Here is a 20332-nt window from a genome sequence, read left to right as displayed (position 1 = left end):
CCTCAAATGGTTCCTCTTCTTTGAACCCTAGTTTATCGCGTGCCGTCACCTTCAAACACCTCACCTCACTTCGCCCTCACGCTCATAGCTCAACGCATGGCACATCGTCGATCTGCCTTTCTCCGCCGATCTTGTGTCGTTTCTCAACCCTTCTCAGTCGTTCTCCGCTGATTTGTGACTCATGCTCTCTGGTTGCTTGTCAATATTATGTATGTTAGAGATTCAAGTGAATGATTTTAGGGAAGTAAACTCTTTCAGTTTTATTACTTATTTGTTGATGTTTGATTTTCATGCCTTATTGTTAGCACTTAGATGACTCTTTTTGTTCTATTCTCTAGGTTTGCAAATTTAACTCTCTGGCATTATTTTTATTTTTTGTTATTATCTAATTCATATATATATTTTAAAGTTAACTCTCTAGGTTTTCTGGTTTCATTTCTCCAAAAAGAACTGCTGATAAAATTTTATTAGCAGTAGAATGTAGAAACCACTCTATTTTTGTTTTTCATCAAAGTATACATGCAAGAGAAATCACATATTGTTGGCATGTTAGTGTCGAAAGAGATCCCCAATTGAAGGAAGTGAGAAAATCATGGCAATGAACTTTTTATACATATTCAGTATTGTGTGTATTATATAACATATTACTAAAATCTGTTATGATTTGTATTTGCAGAGGTACGTACATGGCTGACATAGGAAAGGTATGGCCTGTGCTGATTTGTATCAAGTTATTATTGACATCTATACGCTCTAAGGTAAGCTCAAACACTCCTCTTTTTTCTAGTAACTTATTAAAATTTGTGTCTCATATGTTATTTTGCTTCTGCTGGGTTGGTGTCCTGTTATTTTGCATTTGATTGTGATAGTAATGTGTTTGTTGGTTGGGTTGGGTTCTTTGTAAGTTGGAGGTTTGGTGTGAGTGCAATTGCATTCACTAGTTTTTTTTTTTTTTCTGTTTAGGTTCTATTAGTCTTGAGCACTTCTCTAATTAGTTTTTTGGTCATATTATGATTATAATAGATCTACTGAGTCTGTACCGACTAACATGTATGGTAACACACAGCTCCACCAACATATCCTGCATCTTATGGATATCTGCCTCCACTAAAATGCAGTGCAGTGCATCAATTTGATTATTTTTTACTGTTGTTTTTTTATATTTTATTTTGGAGTTTCAATAGTCAATGATATGTTGGACAAGTTGATAATTGTAAGTGTGAACGAGCCTTCTTTACTTGCTGATGCTGAAGACCTAGGGATACACATCAAGCTTGATACAAATATATAATGGAACTATTATTGTATCACATCTTTTCTGTTGTGGCTTCTGTCTTATTTATTTTTCTGGTAATGTGGGGGGATAATTATGAAAATGTGATGATATTGCAGATATACTAGTATTTGAATGACCAAAAGCAGCTCATTGATTCGTTGACCTCTTTGCAAGATTGTTCACTTCCATTGAAATACTATCTTAGAGGTTGCTTTATTGTGCTTCAGCACTCCATGTAAGCTCTTTCTCTCTTCTTTCCTCTATTCGTTTTCCAATTTCAGTATTCAATTTCAATTCGAAACACTTTCCCCTCTATTACTCAATCTCAATTCGCCCTTGACCGGTTGTTGGCTTGATGTGTGAATTTCTTGTTTAGTAGTTCTACTATATGAATTGGATGCAATTCGGAAGATTAGAATTGTTTACCCACTCTTACTCTAATTGTAAGCTGTAGCAGATCTTTTTAATAATAGATATGTTATTTATGCAATAATTTTGCCACTTTGGAGCCAAATTAGCAACATCCAGGAACTTTGTATGTTGAATGCTATTAAATTTCTTTTGCACACAAATGAAATTATGAGTCGTATTATTTATTTGAAAGTGATTCTATTTTGCAATTGACTTTGCATGCTTTTGATATTAATTATTTGTATATTGGAGATATTTTACTTAATATTTTAACATTTCTCTAATAGTAGTGATAATAGTATATCCTCCTATAGTATGATTCTAGCTCTTTGTATACTATGATTGACCTTTTCATCTCATATTAATTTCAATTATTGTTTCTTTACTACAATATTGTGATTTATTTTCTGTTATAGTATGTTCTTCGTGCTGCTGCTGCATAAGTTTTTGGTTTGTGTGCTTCTCAGCGTTTCTGGTTTGCAGTTTAGTTTCTGAAGTCTGAATGCGAACCCTTTACCTTCTCTGCGAGACCACCGTGAGACCACGCGAAAGTTGTTTGCTACGACACCATCACTATCTTCAATCAATGGCTCCAATTGCAGTGAGAGATGTGATTCCAGATGGAACGTTAGCACACCTCAATGACGAACGTAAACCTCAATCTGTTTCTATTAATTCCTCTCCACCGGTGAAAAAAGTTATCATCATTGTTGTTCTTGGTGCTTTCACTCCCCACTTGAAGGTTAATTTTTACAACTTTCATGTTCAATTTAAGATTCATGAATGCTTCAAAATTGGGGCTTCTTTCTAGACATGGATTATATATGGCTTGTTAGATGGATTTGTATTGTATTTTCTTTTTCTAATTATAAATAAATTGGATTCTATTGACTAAACCACTATGACATGCAACTGAGGATGTTAATATCACTACGACATGCAACTGAGGATGTTAATATCACTACGACATGCAACTGCGGATGTTAATAAAAGAGAAATATTATGCCAAGATGCATCATGTAGTCCTTATAAGTCTATGAAGGTTTGGAAATGAATGTATATGAATAATATCAATTCTACAACTGAATATAAAACCATTTGCAAGAATGAAATTAGTATTTAAATAGATTATGGTAATTTTATATTTAGGTGAGAGAGATAGTAATTTTAACGAGTATATTGGTAAACATTATGGTCATGACTTATGAGAAATTATGGTTGCCATTATGAAAGATAATAATTTTTTGATATATTTTGAGCAATATAAGTGACTTTCATTGATGCCTTTTTAATAGAAAAATAGGACTAAAGTGTTGGCTCAGTGTATTTGTGTTCTAGTTTGGTGGTGTTGAGTTAATTCAATGTATTTGTGTACTGGTAGTGGTATCCAAGTTTGGTGGTGTTGAGTTAAGGGTTTGGTGGTGTTTGTGTAATATAGCTTTGGTTTTCCTTATAATATTAATAATTAATGGTTGAGAGTTCTGAACTATTATTATGCATTTCAAGTTGATAAAGTTTATCGGTAAATATGAATATCATATCTAAATTAGTTGATTATCTTATTTCGTTTTTGCTATGATTTGATGGGTTCATAAACACTTTGAATTTGATCCGATAGGTTTTGCCATGCACGCCCCCCTCATTCTTTTCAATTGTTCCTCAAATGAAGTGGATTGATCTCTTGGAAGAGAAAATTTCATCAAATGGTTAGTAGAGAATAAACTCATAAATTTTATTCATACTTATAAATCATGAGCACATATTGTTTTATTGCTTACTTGCACATGATATTGCATGTTAGTTTTGCTAGTGGCATAGTGTTGATATTATGGAATGCTTAAATTTGACATTTTCAACAAGTATTACTAATCCAAGGATGGGATATAAGTTCTACTGATGACATAAGAATCACACGATCTCATTGATGTCAAAGAGTAGAGTCATGCACTAAGTCTAGGACTTATTACATATTCACTAGTGTTTTGCAATCAATAGCATTTGCATTGGAGTCTCTGCATTTGGGTAGGTGCTTTCAAGTCTTCTATACTCACTTTGAAACTGAATTTATAAATTTTGGCTAGGTGCTTTTGGGGTTTGTATTGATATTGGTGTCATATCCATTTACAGGAACATCTGGAACATATGAGCCAATTGACACAATGAAGACAGTCAAAGAAGATGATGAAAGTTGCACATCATTGCCACTATTTGAGCACTTGTACCAAAATGTCTTGCTTTATGCTTGATTAGTATAATTGAATCCGTTAGCATCAATGTATAGGTAGGTTTTTTTTGCAATTGATGCAATCATTTGCATAGGTTGTTGGTAGGCGAATTTCTATTAGACTAGTGGACTTTTAAGTTTTTCTAGATTCATCATAGGCATATTGGTCCAAGGATGGGATATAAGTTCTACTGATGACATTATTTTTGTTGCATTTCAAGGTTAATTGCATAAATACAATTGTATTCTTTTTGCCTTATCATCATAGGATATTTATCTTCTTGGTTTTCTTTTATGCCTGACACTTCATATTATCTTTGGTTTTGATGATTATATTGGTAGAGATGTATGGTTGTGAGAAACTATGGTTGCAACTATGAAAGATAATTTTTTGATGTATTTTTAGTAATATAGGTATTTGCCTTTCTAGTATCAGTTATTGGAAAGAAAAAAAAAACCAGAAGCGTCTGCTTAAGCTGACACTATATAATTCAGAAACTAACGTATAGCATCGCATCATGAACAGACGCTACCGTTAGCGTCTGCCAAGCGGACTCTACAGCTGACATTGTATGGCACCAATATATATCAATAGCGTCACCCAAAAACCGAAGCTACTAGCGTCTGCCTATATACATGTCACTAGCTTCAACTTAGCGTCTAATAAAACGGACGCCAAATAGCGTCTACTGGACGCAACTGTCTAGCTTCGGGCATTTAAGTGTCCGCCACGATGTGGACACTAAGCAGACGCTAATTACACTATAGCGTCCGTTTTTTGCCATTTAGCTTCTCATTTTGGCCGACGCTCCAGAGCAGTTTTCTAGTAGTGATTGTGCAAGCAGGCTATCAACCACGCCGTCCCCAGGATAAAACAGCTCAGTTACAACTGTATACCGATATGCTACTGCACGGTAGAAATCGGTCAAAGAATACACCTTCTTGAATGGTACTACAATACCACTCGAATTGATGCTACGACATCAATCTATTACTCATCGGTGATTCAGTGGTACTACAATACCACTCAGATTGATGCTACAACCTCAATCTATGAATCAACGGAACTACGATATCACATGTGGTACTACAATACCACATGTATTGATGATATACTACAATATCTATCAATATAATGACACTGATGTCATTCCAATATGGTACTAAGACCATTCTTAAATCAAAGGGATAATGGTGCAATGATCATTCTTAATTTGAAGGAACTAGTGATAATTTTATCACTCATAAACCAAATTAAAAATAATAAGGTTTCTCTTTTATTCAAAACTTCAACTTATGAAATATTCTAATATACACAAATAATTTTGTTAGAATTAAAAGTCTAACAAGACAATGGAACGAGTTCAATATAGACATATCAAACTTAAAATCTACAAAGAAAATCCATTATATTCAAAACATAATTTAGAATCAAATATCTTTCTAAATCATCTTTAATTATGAACCTTTATCAAAAACACCGTAACATGACCAATAAAACCTTAGATAGCAATGGTTCAAGCAGAAGCATAAAACTTTCATACAATATATATAACACCCCCTTTATTATCATTATTATTATTAGAATTGGATTAACTCAATTAACCTCTCGGGAGCTTACACTCAAAATGCTTCAACATATTAAAATCATTATAGGAATTGGAAAACATATATATTTTTTCATAAAGAAAAACGAATTGTTTGATTTTAACTTATTGTCCAATATATGGAACTATAACTATAAGAAGGCATTTAAATAACCTTTCAATGGAAACAATCAAACAAAACAAAGTGGGAGATTAATTACCTTCAGAGGAAAATTGTAGCAACAACTTTGTATGAGCCTTACTGCCTAGTATCTAAACGCAAAGTGATGGAGACTCAGCCATCAATTATCGTTCGTCTATGTTTTTAAGGATAAAAACCTAGTATTTTCTTATAGCCACTTTTTCTTGTTATCCTTCTCACTTCATCTATTTTTTTGTAAAAAGGAACTTACTCCTTGTTCTATGATATATGGGTATCGGCTCAAAAAGAACATAAAAAAAACTCCCGTAGGAAGTCTTAGTGTAGCCATAAAATATAGTTATTCTCCCATAAATTAACGGTTACAAATTGATGGAAAATAAAATCACCATAAATCAAATAAATAATTGTGAGACTTAATAGATTTATTTTCTCAAAATTACACACTAGTATGCTACAACATACTATAGTATGCTCTAGTACCCGATAAGGGACTCAATTTTATTTTCAATTCACACACCAAGGTGAACTTTGTTCCAACAAGAACTTATGAATTAACATAAAAATTTATTTATTTATATAAAATATTTTTTTTATAAGTTCAAAATCCAAACAAATTATAATTAGACTATTGCACGGGCCAATTTCACGTGGCTACTAGTGGATTAGTTTGTATTTTTAAGCGTGGAATATCATGATCTAAAATTTTAAATAAATATACTTAAACTCTCTACCACTTATAAACGACTTAATTTTTCTTAATCTCTCATATGTTGGACTTCTTAATTTCCAACCTAAGGACTTGTACCAACATGTTTTCAATATGATTAAATTAAAATTTCACATACAAGTGATAAAGAAATTGTGTTTGAGACTTCAATATCTAATACTACTCCTATGAATTAATACCTAATTTATTAGTAAAGAATCTGAAATTTTCAAAAAGATGGTTAAAATGGAGCCTAATTTTTTAGTAACAAAAGTCAAAAAGAAAATGGAACAGAATCCCTTTATGAGGAAAAACAGCTAAGTACTGGCTATGGATATATTGGGTGAGGTGGTGAAACTGAAACGTGTGTGTTGATTTTGTTGTGGGACATGGTTAATTAACATAATCCATTAATCCATGTGTACTTTTTGAAATATTTGAATTTAGTGCGGTAACCGCATAGTATACTAATAATGTATTTACTGTTATTGTTATCGACCGTGTGACCATCTATCTATCTATATAATAATTTAAACCGTCTAATTTGAAATCAACTTTAAAATTAATTATAGCGTAAATTTATATATAGAGCAGCATATGTAGGTCTCTTTTTGAGAGAGAGAGTGATGTGTGTATAGTTTTATAGATTATTAGGGGTGCATACGAAATTGGATTAAGTGCACTTGTTACGTAGTTAGTGTCCGATTTAGTACTGATTGATTAAGATTAGACAATTTAGGTTTTTATTTATATTTAATATAAAATATAGAAATAACATCTGAACTGTTTGATCAAAATCGTATGGTTTAAAATCTATAACTACATGAGTGCACCACTTTTTAAATTCACTTAATCGAACTCCGGGTGCATAATAACTAAGTAATAATTTAGATGTTTTCTCTTTAGGCCCTCCATGGTTCTTTTTCCTCCTCTGGATTTTATGTTTTTGCCCTTCAATAAAAACTTCGGTTGCTACGAATCGAATTTTTTTTGCCTTGAAAAAAAAATTGGTTTCTGTTGACCGAATTTTCCCTAAATTTGAACTAGAAAAAACTTCGGTTTCTACGAACCAAAATTTTTAGCAAGGCCAAAATTGGAATATTTTAGGATATAAAAGATACATGAGAGGCCTAGAGAAAAAACATCAATAATTTATGATGTGAATAAGCAAATATAGAGAGGAGCGTGTTATGTTATTGTTATGAGTCAAATACAATAAACATCAAGCATTCAAGCACAATACTTTGCTACCAAAAGGAATTAGAGTGGAAGTTAGTTCATTTTATGTGGACTGGGTTATTAATTTGGTCTACTTAAACTGGATCATCGATGTCCCATAATTCCTAGTTCAATTGGTCAAAATGTCGAAATTGTTAGGCCGAACGTCGTGACCTAAGTTCGAACCCGGGATCTCACAATTATATTTGCCGAAAATGTTTTGGTAATTGAATATCAAGTTCTTAAATTCTAGTATAAGTTATTGAGTATAGATATGAGTTATTACACGAGAATTCTTCTATTATAATGAGTCATTTATTTTTGAAAAGTTTTAGATAAGTTTTTAGGATGAGTCAATGTTAGAGAATATGTCAATTTCTAGCTTATATATAGAGGAGTGGTGAATGTAAGTGAATGAAGAAATTAGTTTTAGTAGCTTAATGTAATTTTTAGTCTCTTCTAAAAATATTCTCCTCCATTAATAAACAATTAAAAAGTTGTTCATTACCATATTCAAACTATGTTTGTTTCTTTAAAAAGAATTTACTCAAATCTTACTAGCTAGGTCAAAAAGTCTACTAAAAAAAGAAATTAATATCTACGGAAGCATATTCCCATTGCGTTCACGCGCACACACGGAATCACGCTCTCATTTCTCTTGAAATTAAGAGGGGCGGTCACCGCTGTTACTTTCGTCGTCGGTGTTCTGCTGCTTTGCTTCTGCACTTGGAAGTTGGACCAAACATGTTTAGATTTTAGGAATTTTGATATATTTATTTTTAAGTTTCTTTTAATACATCAACCATTGGATTAATCATTTGGCTCAGATTTGGAGAAGGAGAACATTTGAAGGAGAAGATCCAGATCCCTTATAAATAGTATACAGTTCAACAAGTAAAATGCCTGATGACCCTTGAATGAAATTTGAGAAGCTGGCAAGATAGTAGCCAAATGTATTTCTAACGATTCCGCCAAATCTAGATCGAACAGGAGAACTGAGATAACTTTCATTTACATTAAGGATGACAGGATAGTTATTATTGTTCCACTTGACAAATCTATCAAATAATTCGTCATTAGAAGCGGGAGAGAAACAATTTTTGAAGGTTTCCACCATACCCCAAATGTTGAAGGAGAGTCAATTTAAAGACCAAGTCTCTTTGTTTAGACACATTAAATTGCGACATCTCTAAGACCACTAAACACCAGCCAAGAAGATAAAAGGCTTAACTACACATTTGGTCCCTTACGTTTATTTTAGGTTTCAATTTGGTCTCTTACGTTTAAAAAATATCAATTTGGTCCCTTACGTTTATTTTAGGTTTCAAGTTAGTCTTTTTCGTTAGTTTTGTCACTAACACCGTTTGAACAGTACACGTGTCAGTGTGTCCAAGTGCCACATGTATGTCCACATATGCAAATTGGCTGCCACATCTGACAAAATTGACGGAAATGACTAACTTGAAACCTAAAATAAACATAAGGGATCAAATTGATATTTTTTAAAACGTAAGGTGTAACGACCCAAATTTATTATTCACTATGTAAGTGTCTAATTATTTGTTGACGTGGTTTTTAAGTAAGATAGTAACTTTAAGTTATTTTCGAAGTGAAATGAATGAGTGGTACTTGTTGTAGAATGTTACTTTTCGGATGTTTCGGGCTTAGGAAAACACTATTGTAGTTTGGTAAAGATGGTTTATGCAATCATCATGATTATTGGCTATTTATTGGCAAATTGAGGAACTGGCCGTCCTTGATCTCTTGTTGATAAGTAGACAAAAATCGTGTTGACTAGATAAGACTAATTTTTTCAAACTCTAGTAGTGGATGGAGTTTTGAGTATTTTGTTGAAGAAAAAAAAAATCATATGGGGGAGTCTTATCCGGGGTTGTTTTAGTCGGGCAATTTTCGAGGGCGAAAATTCTTTAAGTGGGGAAGAGTTGTAACATCCGTTTTAGAGTATTAGTAATTATTTAATTATGCTATTATTTTAATTGTACGATTGATTGTGTTTATTTCTATTATGTGGATTAATAATCATAATCGAATTTTAATTGAGAACTTAAACTAAGTTAGTAATTAGAATAGCTATTAAGTAGAATATGTTATTGAGTTATATTACTTAATTGTTAAGTAAAAAATAAGTAAAGAGGGGGTGTAGAAAGTAAATAGTAACTTGAGTATATAAAAAAAAAAATAGAAACAAAAATTCATTTTGGTCAAAAACAAAAACAAAAAGAACGTAGAAGAGGAAAGAAGAGAGAGGAAGGTATAAGAAGCATAGAACAAAATCAAGAAAAATAACAAAGATTTCAACTTGAGCTAAGGTGTGGGGGTTAGTTTTCATGATTTAGAGGTGAAATCATTGAGAGAGGAGAAAACCCTTTTCTCCATCCCTTTCTCTCATCCATCTCATAAGGGTTTGAGTGGAAATTGATGGGGATGTGTTTATTATGCTTCTTTATGTGTTTATTCATGATTAGAGATGAAATTTATATGAAAAAAAATATGTTCTTGATGTGTTGTTGTTGTTTGGGAGTTTCACTAAATTGGTGAAAATATTGAAGTGTTCATGAATAAATGGTACTTAGATGTTGTTCTTTTGATGCTTTAAGATGTTATGAGTAGTCTTAATTACACCATAAACATAGGAATCACGATTATGAATTTTCAGGGATTTTTAGGATGAATTTTTGGAAGAAAAAAAAAAGGGTTTTTGGGATTAAAAAGTGCAGAAAATATATTTTTTGTAGACTGTTGACCTTGACTTTTGTTGATTTTTTCACCCGGAATCTATTTTTCTCAGTTTTTCGCCTAGATTTCGATTTTGGAGTCCGTTTTCTGAAATTATTCTTAGTTAATGGAGTTTGCTTATATTTGGCACTACTTTAACTTTAAATTAATTTTCGCGTTATAATTAATTTGAATTTGGTAAATTCACGATGGTGTATGATCTTAGGAAAACACTATTGTAGTTTGGTAAAGATGGTTTATGCAATCATCATGATTATTGGCTATTTATTGGCAAATTGAGGAACTGACCGTCCTTGATCTCTTGTTGATAAGTAGACAAAAATCGTGTTGACTAGATGAGACTAATTTTGTCAAACTCTAGTAGTGGATGGAGTTTTGAGTATTTTGTTGAAGAAAAAGAAAATCAGATGGGGGAGTCTTATCCGGGGTTGATGATCTAAAACATTCGGATTAAGTTATACAAAATTATGATGAATTGGTACTACATGCATATAGATATGTCTATGTGACATCATATCTATGTGACATTAGAATCAATTATGAATTATGTGATATTCTTAATTGTTAAATGATACTTATCATTGTGTATTTCCTTATTTGTTGATGTTTGTATTCCTCAAATTATCGAGTACTTAATAAATGAATATGTTTGAGAATGTCTATATGTTCTTAATACATATGTGAGTTGTATGAATTGAATTTATTCAACTGTTCTTTGTTATTTAGTGTCTGATATTCGATATATTAGTCACTAATTATGATTATTTTATCCAACCCTCTGTTTTGTGTTTGTGGTGGACCTTTGGGGGTCCAGATACTCAGGTTGTGTATGTTTGTCGGTGTTCGAGTTGTTGGTGAAGCTCCGCTCATATTATAACACGGGGAAGGATTAATAGAGTCTTTATTTAATTAAATTAAAGATGTATTATATTAAAAAAAAAGAATTCTGTATAAGTGACGTTTAATATTTTATTACATTAGTAATGTCTTTGAAGTATGTAATACCTTAAACCACTATTTTATATTTTATCTTCGACTTCGAGTCGTTTTAATTTTTTTATTCGTTGCGTATTTTTTTTTTAAAAAGAATTTTCTATAGTTAGATTTATTTAAATATTGTGTTTGGGTGTTACATAAGGGACTAAATTGAAACCTAAAATAAACGTAAGAGACCAAATTGAAACCTAAAATAAACGTAAAGGATCAAATGTGTAAATGTGTAGATAAAAACATGTGAACCTAAGGTACAGTGGAGCCATAGCTCCCTCTTTTTTTCTTTTTTTTTTTCATCTCTTATAAATAGGCTTTAGTTTCTTTATAAGAAAAAAAAAGCAATATGTATACACACTAATATTTTGGCTCCTCAAATGACAAAAGAATTCTACCAAGCCAAGAATTAAAACTTGGGGACCAAATTCAACAAGTATAGTTTCGTAGAGAAAAAATAAATTTTACAATTCGAGTGTTCAGTATATACAAATAATTTATGAATTTATAAGCAAATCAAACGAGTGAATTGCTTTTTCCTAACCATCTTTAAACTTAAATCTTTCGATTAAATTTAGAATATAGCAATGCAAGGAAATATATTACATCGAAAGAGGAAAAAAAACTTGAAAATAGATAATAAAAATTATAATAAAAAGATATTCATTAGTACTAGAGATTCTTATGGATTGAATTCAATTTTGTATAGTCCTAAAATATCCATTAATGTTTGTAATAAGAGTGATGCTATCTTGGTTCTGATTTAAAGAGCCAAAAGAAAATTTCATGCAAAAGAGCCTACAAGTAATTAACTCAAAATCTATGAAAAATTCTTTATTTAATGAGTCAATAAGCTAAATATAATCCGGCCAAATAAATGTTGAAACCATAAATAAAAAATAGCACCATCTCTCTAATGTATGTACAAGAAAATACTAAGCCAAGAGAATAATTGAAAAAGCAATAAACAACAAAACAGCAAATGAGGGCATCAAAGAAGATGCTGCAGAAGGAACTATCTGAATGAGGAAATTGCAAGTAGGTGTTGAAATGTTATCGGTAGTAACCTTAGCTAAACCTTCGAAATTGCATGCTTGACGATTCTGATTCTGCGTCTGGTAGTACATGTTGAATGCGTAAGAAGCATTTCCATTAGCATCAAGGTTGTTGCAAGAAGATCCGTATCCAAGTGCAGTGCAATCTCCAAAGGTGCAAGCGAAGTTTATGTTATCGGCAAGTTTGCTGAGATCTTTAGCATCAGGGTTAAACATGCACCACGTTGAATCAAGATACTTCACATTTTGTGCACCTATTAGAAGTTTGTTTGAACCTTGACCTGAAAGATCCATTGGAAACTTTGGCTGACCGTCGTATCGAAATATTCCCCAGTGTCTCTCAAAGTTCCCTGGTGCGATGCTCTTTGCATCCTCGTCTATGAGTCCGAACAGATAAACTTCAATGAATCCAGGGCGACGAGGTGTTCCTTTGTTTGCTGCGAGCCTTGAAAGAAGGCCATTGTAGAATCTTAATGCATTGCCGGTATTGGCATTCTTATCGCCTTCTGTAGGCCATCCTACTTCTCCTACCAAAATTGGTGTGTTGCCGAAACCGACTGAGTTGAGAGCGGCAACCAATGTATCAAAATTTGCGTCAAAGACATTGGTGTATATGATTCCGTTATCGTTTATCGGGTTGTCTACTCCGTCGAAGAAGGCAAAATTGAAAGGAAAGTTGTCATTTCCGTAAAGACTTAAGAAGGGGTAAATGTTGACGGTAAATGGTGCACCGTTCTTGTTGAGAAATGCTACCATCTGAGTCATGAGACCATTGATATCCGGCCTAAATATTCCTGCAGATGGAAGAGAATTTTCTTTTGGAGACTCATACACATCCGCATTTAAGGGCACCGTTGCTTTTACGGTGTCGCCAAGACCAGCTTCATTAATGGCATTTTGAATGTTCTGCAGTGCAGGCAGTGTGATGTTCAAGAATGAATTGTTGTAGGATGTCAAAAATGGCTCATTCCCAACTGCTACATATCTGTGAAATGAAAATAGACAGAAAGCACAAATTCACATTAAAACCAATCAAAATTCGGCAAGGAAAGAAAATATACACTTCATTGATAGTACTAATGCTTCCTACTAAAGACAGAGATCATGCATTTCTGAAGCATTACTATACTGTCACTCAAGAGTTTGACCAATCCGATGACAAAAACAAGACAACAACAAATACAGCAACTAATGTTACAAATTATTCCCTATAATGATTTACATGTTTGCTTAAGAATTAACACTGGCAAAATTAGCATTTAAAGCAAAGTTGAAGCAATCAATATTGAATATCCATTCATCAAAGCTTAAGATGCGGTGTTTAATAATAAGAAGCAGCTTTTTCCTTCAAAATGTTCAATAAATCCCATGAAACCAAGTGTTGTCAAATGTGGCCATACCGGTGCTATAACACTATAGCATAGTAAAATTTGAATAAACTGCTATTTTCCGCGATTGACAACACTGATGAAACCATGAAAAGTACAAATCTTTTAAAATTGTTTGAACAGACTTCTCATTAACCAACTACAATACAGAAGAAAAACTGATAAACTGCAAGTCACAGAGAAGCAACAACAATGCATCAAAAGTTTTAATTGCATTGTTATTCCTTCTTGGTTCAAAACTCTCAATCAGTTACCTATTATTCTCGGCCACGCGCACACTGCACACACATACATACATACATATTTCCTTCCAAGAATGGTAAAATGATTCTCTGAACAAATACATTTCCCCTCATCACAGTAAAAAGTTATTAAAAGGACTAAATCAAGCACTAATACCAATTAAAGAATCTAATTCTGAGAGAATAACTCAGTACATAAAGCTTCCTTTATCAAAACAGAGATAACTTCTGAGCTCACTTTTGAAAGATTCTTTGCACACTTTACCTTGTCTGGTCCCCAAACTCATCAAACAAAACAAAATACAGATCATTGGAAAAACATAAGGGGCTTCAAGGATTTAACTTTCATCATAGGAAAACATAAACAAAAAACCTACCAAACCATACCATGAATCAAAATCAATACAAGGATTATAAAAGTAACAAACCAAACACAATCTCCAAACAAAAACAAAAACCAATACTAGCAATCAAGGATATGTAAACATCAAATGCTGCAGATCAATACTCAATAACATCAACAAAAACCAATACAAACAATCAAGGATATCTAAACATCAAATGCAGATCAATACTCAACAACATCAACATCAACATCAACAAATCAAATCAGTTAAATGACACTACCAAAAAAAAAACATTAAAGAAAAAAAAAACTTACTTGATCTTAACTCCTCCATCAAAGTTATAACGAGTAACATTCTTCCTAACCCATTGTTGAGCACGCTTATAATCATTCATAACTTCAAGTTGATTATTAGGGATTGCAACCATAACTTCAATTCCACTACCAGCCAAAGCACTCATTGTTGTATCATCAGCATCAAAAAGCTTAACTTTTTGAATCCCATTATCCTTCAACATCTTAACAACAGTTTCTGGTGGTAATTTGTGAGTTGCTTGTGTTCCCCAGTTAACACCAAGCCCTTCCACATAACAACAAAAACAACCCATTAGACCCACCATTAACACCATTCTCAAGATCAAATTTTGCTCCATTGCAGATCAAAATAAAGCAGATTGAACAAATGGGTATTGGGTAAAATGATAAAAATTGAAATTTTATCTTGGTTTTGTTCTATAGAGAGAAAAAAGAACGGTTTTTGAAAGTGGGGTTTTGAGTTTTTCACTACACACGAAACCCACGATGTATAAGACGGTGATGAGTGGAGAAATGGGTGAAAAACGCAGCACAAAAATGATTAAATAAAAAATGTCAAAAAAACAGATAAATAATTTTTGAAAGATAAAATTAAATAATTTTTGTGCTAAATTAAATAGATAAATAACGGTTTTTTTTTCTTTTTCTTTTTTTTGTAATTGGGTGGTTTCTGTCAGAAAGAAACAGCGAGGGATAGAATGTGAACCCAAATGAAATGAAAAAAAAAAAAAAAAAACTCAATTTTTTTGAGTGAGAGTTTGGGAAAATATTGAATAGAACTTGTAAGAGAGACAGAGAGAGAGATTAAGTGATTAAAGCATTTTTTTTGTTTATTTGTTTATTTGTGTGTGGGGTAACAGTTAAACCGCGGTTTTAGATTGTTATAACGGCTACAACTTGAAGAATTCCAATTTCCAAAACGTGAATTTCATGAAAAAAAAAAAAAAAAGGAAAAAGAGTTTCCAAAGAAAATAAATAAGGAAAGGGTCAAGGCGCGTGTTAAGCTTCTAAAAGTAGAAATTAATATGACATTTAATAATGCAAAATATTTAATATGTAAAGAGTTGAATTCACAAACTTAATATTTAGGGTCTGTTTGGTAACACAAATAAGCTAGCTTATAGCTTATTATATGAGCTTAGTATAGCTTTTTTTCAGATGCTATTTCAAGTAGCGTTTGAGCTTATAGCTTATAGCTTTTTACACTTTATTCCATTTTTACCCTTTAATTTAATAACTACCAACTCTTAAAAAGAAACTACCCACTAACAATTATGTTATTTTATATTTATTAACCACTTTAAAAGCTAATTTTACCAAACACTTTAATTTCAATTAGCTAGCTTTTCAGCTATCAGCTATAAGCTAGCTTTTCAGCTATCAGCTAGCTTATCAGCTATCAGCTAGCTTATGACTTATTTTTACCAAACAGACCCATAGGTGTTTGGTAACAAGCTTTTTATACTAGCTTATAGCTTTTTTTCAGATGTTATTTCAAGTAGCGTTTGAGCTTATAGCTTATAGCTTTTTACACTTTATTCCATTTTTACCCTTTAATTTAATAACTACCTACTCTAAAAAAAAAACTACCCACTATAAATTATGTAATTTTATATTTAATAACCACTTTAAAAGCTAATTTTACCAAACACTTTAATTTCAATAAGCTAGTTTTTCATCTATCAGCTATAAGCTAGCTTATAGCTTATTTTTACCAAACAGACCCTTAATGTTAAACATTGTTTCGATACCAGTTAAACATGTTAATAAGAAGAGTTGGGATCCTCTCCATTTTCTATTCAAAAAATAAGAAAATTTTATTTTAAAACTTGTACATTCATAATCTTAAAAATATAACGAACCTAAAAAATGTAAGTATACAATGAACCAAAAAATGTATTTTTACTTATAAAATATTACGGAGCGAGTATATTTTAATATTAACTTTATCTTTAGTTTCTTTTTTTAGTATGTTTTAACGAGTGTTTCGAGACATATCACCCAAAAGAAAAATGGAGTAGATGATAAAAATACAAATAAGGAATTTGATTTTTTTTTTATCATATTGAAGAAAGAAATAAGGAAGGTGAAATGTTTATTTTGTTAAAAAAGATAAAGATCTTAGTCAAAAAAATAAATAAATAAAGGTAACTAAGTCTAAAATATAATAATATTTATTTTTATTATTATTGTTATTAGAGATTTAGAGTAATTTTTCTAATCTTAATATGAGAAAAAGTCATGTTAAGAACACTTGTTAAAAAATTAGAAAAGGTGAGAAAACTTGTTAAGAAGTTAAAAAAAGAAATAAGTGATAATATTTTGTTAAAAAAAAAAGAAGAAGTTAATTTTAAAAATTTTAAGGTGCTGCATAACTTTCAAAATAAAAATTTATTTAGGATATTCTTAACGAGAGTTCTAGTTAACACTTTTTTTTTTGAAGAAGCTAAATTAGCACATCCAAATTGATACTAGAGAGAATCGAACCTGAGACCTTAAGAAAGATTACGCTCTCAAGTCACAAGTCAATACCACCAAACCAACCCAAGTGGGTTCTAGTTAGCATTTCCTTAAAAAATTATTAAAAATAAAATAAAGATGAATGAACTTATTTAATGTTTGATAAAAAAATGTGTCAAAAAAAATGTTTGGTAAAAAAAAAGAGCTAATTTAATGTTACAAAATTAAATTATTATTTCAAGTATACCCCTATAGTATTAATGTTATAAAATGTTGTAAATCTACTGTTTGATCCGTTTTAAAATAAGTGTTGCAGTTTAACTATGAACATTATCCACATAATCTATTTTGATCATATTTTTTTGACTAATATATAAAAAGAAGTATTGGCATATAAAATATTGTTTGATTTATCTCAATAAATATTTTTAAAATATCAATGTTTTATATTTTTTAATATGATATATAACTATAACTTTTTTTTATGGTATATATAACTATAACTTTTAATAATATATAAGTAAGCATATTATGTGGACTTTGCCTTTTTCTTATACAAAAAAAAAAAAACTGAAAAATTATTACTCAAAATTATGCATTTGTTTTTTGACAAAACTCAAAATTATGCGATAACATGTGTAAATTGGTCAAATACAACACTAATTTTGAAACCCGAGAGTATGTAAGTTTTCTTGGAAACGTACATTTCACATTAAATAGGGGTGTAAAGAAATTATAGCAATAAATAAATGTACTTTGAAATGAGAATTTTTATATATAATAAGGACAAAAAAAATCAATTTTTTTTTGGGGTTACTAACTAGTATGATATTGGTACAAAGTTTCTAATGTCGTTAGCGATGAAAAATTTCCGACGAAAAATTTGTGGGTTCTACCTTCACAATTGAAGGCAACCCTAGACCCAATCAAAAGCTAAATGGTGGGATGGTCAATCAATGAGACTAAGCACCACGAACACAAGAAACACAAAACCAACAAACTCATTAGCACGATGAACGACTACTACCGCAAACTTAGAGTATCTACTCACCAAGCCATTTCGAACAATATCAGGTCAACTCAGATCTTGATGAATCTAATGCGCAATAAACTTCCAACAAAATTGATTCCTCCAACTATCAAAGTTAATATTATTTTTTTCATATATACTGCATTGGAACATTTTTTTAATTAAGAAAATGCAAAGTAGCTAAATTTTAATGGTGATATTGGTTGAATATTTCAATCACATTTTAACATTATTGTTGTTATTTATTTATACTTATTTTTTCAATTCTTGTTCAATATTTTAATATGGAAAAAAAAAAGGCACAACATTCTAATTTATACTTCTTTATTAACTTACAATCAAGTAAGCACCGACCAATATATAAAAGTAATCTAAAATAAAATAATTGCTTATGTCATATGGCTAATGTTACGGAGTGGTCCACCGTGGACAAGTGATTTACCGAATATGAATTTTACGAAATTCATTGTTGGATTGAAAGTTTATATCATATAGATCATCCATAAATTTTTTAAAATTTTTTGAAAATCATTTGATATATTATTGAGACCCATCAAGATTTACGTTATTTAATAAACCGTTAATATTGATGTGTCTCAATAACATATCAAATGATTTTTAATTTTTCTAAATTTTTCTATGGATGATCTATATGATATAAACTTGCAATCCAACGGTGGATTTTGTAAAATTCATATTCGTTATAATGTTATTCATGACTGGTTCACCATGGACCACTTGATGAAGTGGTCCATATTAGAATTTACCATGTCGTATTGTACCTTTTAACCGAGCTCAATTTTGGGGCTTAAGTAAAAGTAACATATAATTTTCTTTTGGTCAAATAGCTTACTAACTAAAATGTCACATGATTCGAATACATACCCCTACATTTCACATATAATTTTCTACCAATTGAGCTATACTCATGATGATAATACACCTAAATTTTGGTTCTTGAGTAACCCATCTAAAAGTAATTATTTCACATAAATAATAAGGCAAAATTATTTTAGGCATTATTTATGGTATTTATTTATAACATATTTGTCTTTTTTTATAAGTTTTTTTTTTTATCTTTGTTGGATATGCCTTGAAATCTCAGTAATAAGAAGTCAGAGGTTTTTTCTCAAGTTGATGTTTTGGCGCCCCAGGCGGAAATCTGTGTGCAGGAAAGTCAAATTTTTTGTTTCTCTCAGGCGGAAGTTTTTCCGCCCCACGCGGAAATACGCGGGTTTGTTGATTTTTTGTGAAATAAAATCTTTTCTTTGAGGGCACTCTGACTTGGATTTGTTTTATTTTAAAATAGATTTATTACTAGTTTTTTGGCATATATTTTTTCTATAAATAGGGATCACTTTATTCATAGAAAAATTGAGAGAGGGATTGAGGGAATAATAAGGATTTGCCAACAACAAAGGCTAGGGTTTTAGAGAGAACAAAGAGGTTTTCTTTTGGTATAATTCTACGGCAAAAGTTTATTGTTTGTTCTTCACCTTGGGTAGACTAGGTCAAATTGAGTCTCTTGGTCACAGGAAGAGATTCGGGTTTTTGTGTAGAACTAGGATTAATCCTTGTAACCAAATTTCGGATTTCTTCTTGTAAGGTGACTATTTGATTATAGTGGAACGGAGAGGCTGCTCTCTCCCCCAGACTAGGTTATTTTGACTACTGGGTAAACAAAGATTTGTGTCTCTTCTCTTTTATTTGTTTACTTGTTCTTTGGATTATTTATTATCGTCATCTCTATCTACTTCATATATTGGTTGCTTGGTTAATTTGCTCCACACATCAAGTTTCGTATTGGTGTGATTTTATCAAGGAACTCACAACAATTGGCGCCCATCGTGGGGCAAGGATCAATCGATAATTAAGTATCATGGGTTCGAAGTTTGATATCGAGAAGTTTACCGGTAGTAACGACTTCGGGTTGTGGAAGGTGAAGATGGGGGGCTGTTTTAGTCCATAACAAGTGTGTTGAGGCCTTGAAGGGGGAAGCACGGATGCCGACGAGTCTCTCCACCGCAGATAAGACTGAGTTGAATGATAAAGCGGTTATTGCTATCATCTTGTGCCTCGGAGACAATGTGTTGAGAGAAGTTGCAAAGGAGACCAACGTTGCGGCTATGTGGGCTAAGCTTGATTCATTGTATATGACCAAGTTACCG

The 20332-nt window shown here is 31.5% G+C and overlaps 2 protein-coding genes across 5 annotated transcripts; one reads left to right on the top strand and one right to left on the bottom strand.

Moving 5' to 3' along the window:
- On the top strand, positions 1-3949 carry LOC123890066. 4 transcript variants are annotated; one of them, XR_006802696.1, is made up of 5 exons: positions 1-209; positions 677-758; positions 1393-1511; positions 3306-3393; positions 3815-3949. XR_006802696.1 is itself a non-coding variant. In XM_045939603.1 (3 exons), exons 1-3 carry the CDS (start codon positions 2190-2192, stop codon positions 3931-3933), a joined length of 447 nt encoding a protein of 148 aa, XP_045795559.1. In that variant the 5' UTR covers positions 2099-2189; the 3' UTR covers positions 3934-3949. The 4 variants fall into 4 exon arrangements, 1 of the variants encoding a protein (XP_045795559.1); XR_006802694.1 differs by having other exon boundaries at positions 1-758; XR_006802695.1 differs by lacking the exon at positions 3306-3393 and having other exon boundaries at positions 1-758; positions 3815-3943.
- An 8200-nt stretch (positions 3950-12149) lies between these two features.
- On the bottom strand, positions 12150-15529 carry LOC123890065 (glucan endo-1,3-beta-glucosidase 8-like). Its single transcript, XM_045939602.1, has 2 exons — positions 14675-15529; positions 12150-13368 (listed from the first exon to the last, which is right to left on the bottom strand). Exons 1-2 carry the CDS (start codon positions 15010-15012, stop codon positions 12264-12266), a joined length of 1443 nt encoding a protein of 480 aa, XP_045795558.1. The 5' UTR covers positions 15013-15529; the 3' UTR covers positions 12150-12263.
- Positions 15530-20332: the final 4803 nt, after the last annotated feature.

The sequence above is a fragment of the Trifolium pratense genome, linkage group LG6 (assembly GCF_020283565.1).
Source record: "Trifolium pratense cultivar HEN17-A07 linkage group LG6, ARS_RC_1.1, whole genome shotgun sequence".
NCBI lineage: Eukaryota > Viridiplantae > Streptophyta > Magnoliopsida > Fabales > Fabaceae > Trifolium > Trifolium pratense.
The sequence above is the reverse complement of the archived record's forward strand: the minus strand, read 5'-3'. Positions and strand labels throughout refer to the sequence as shown.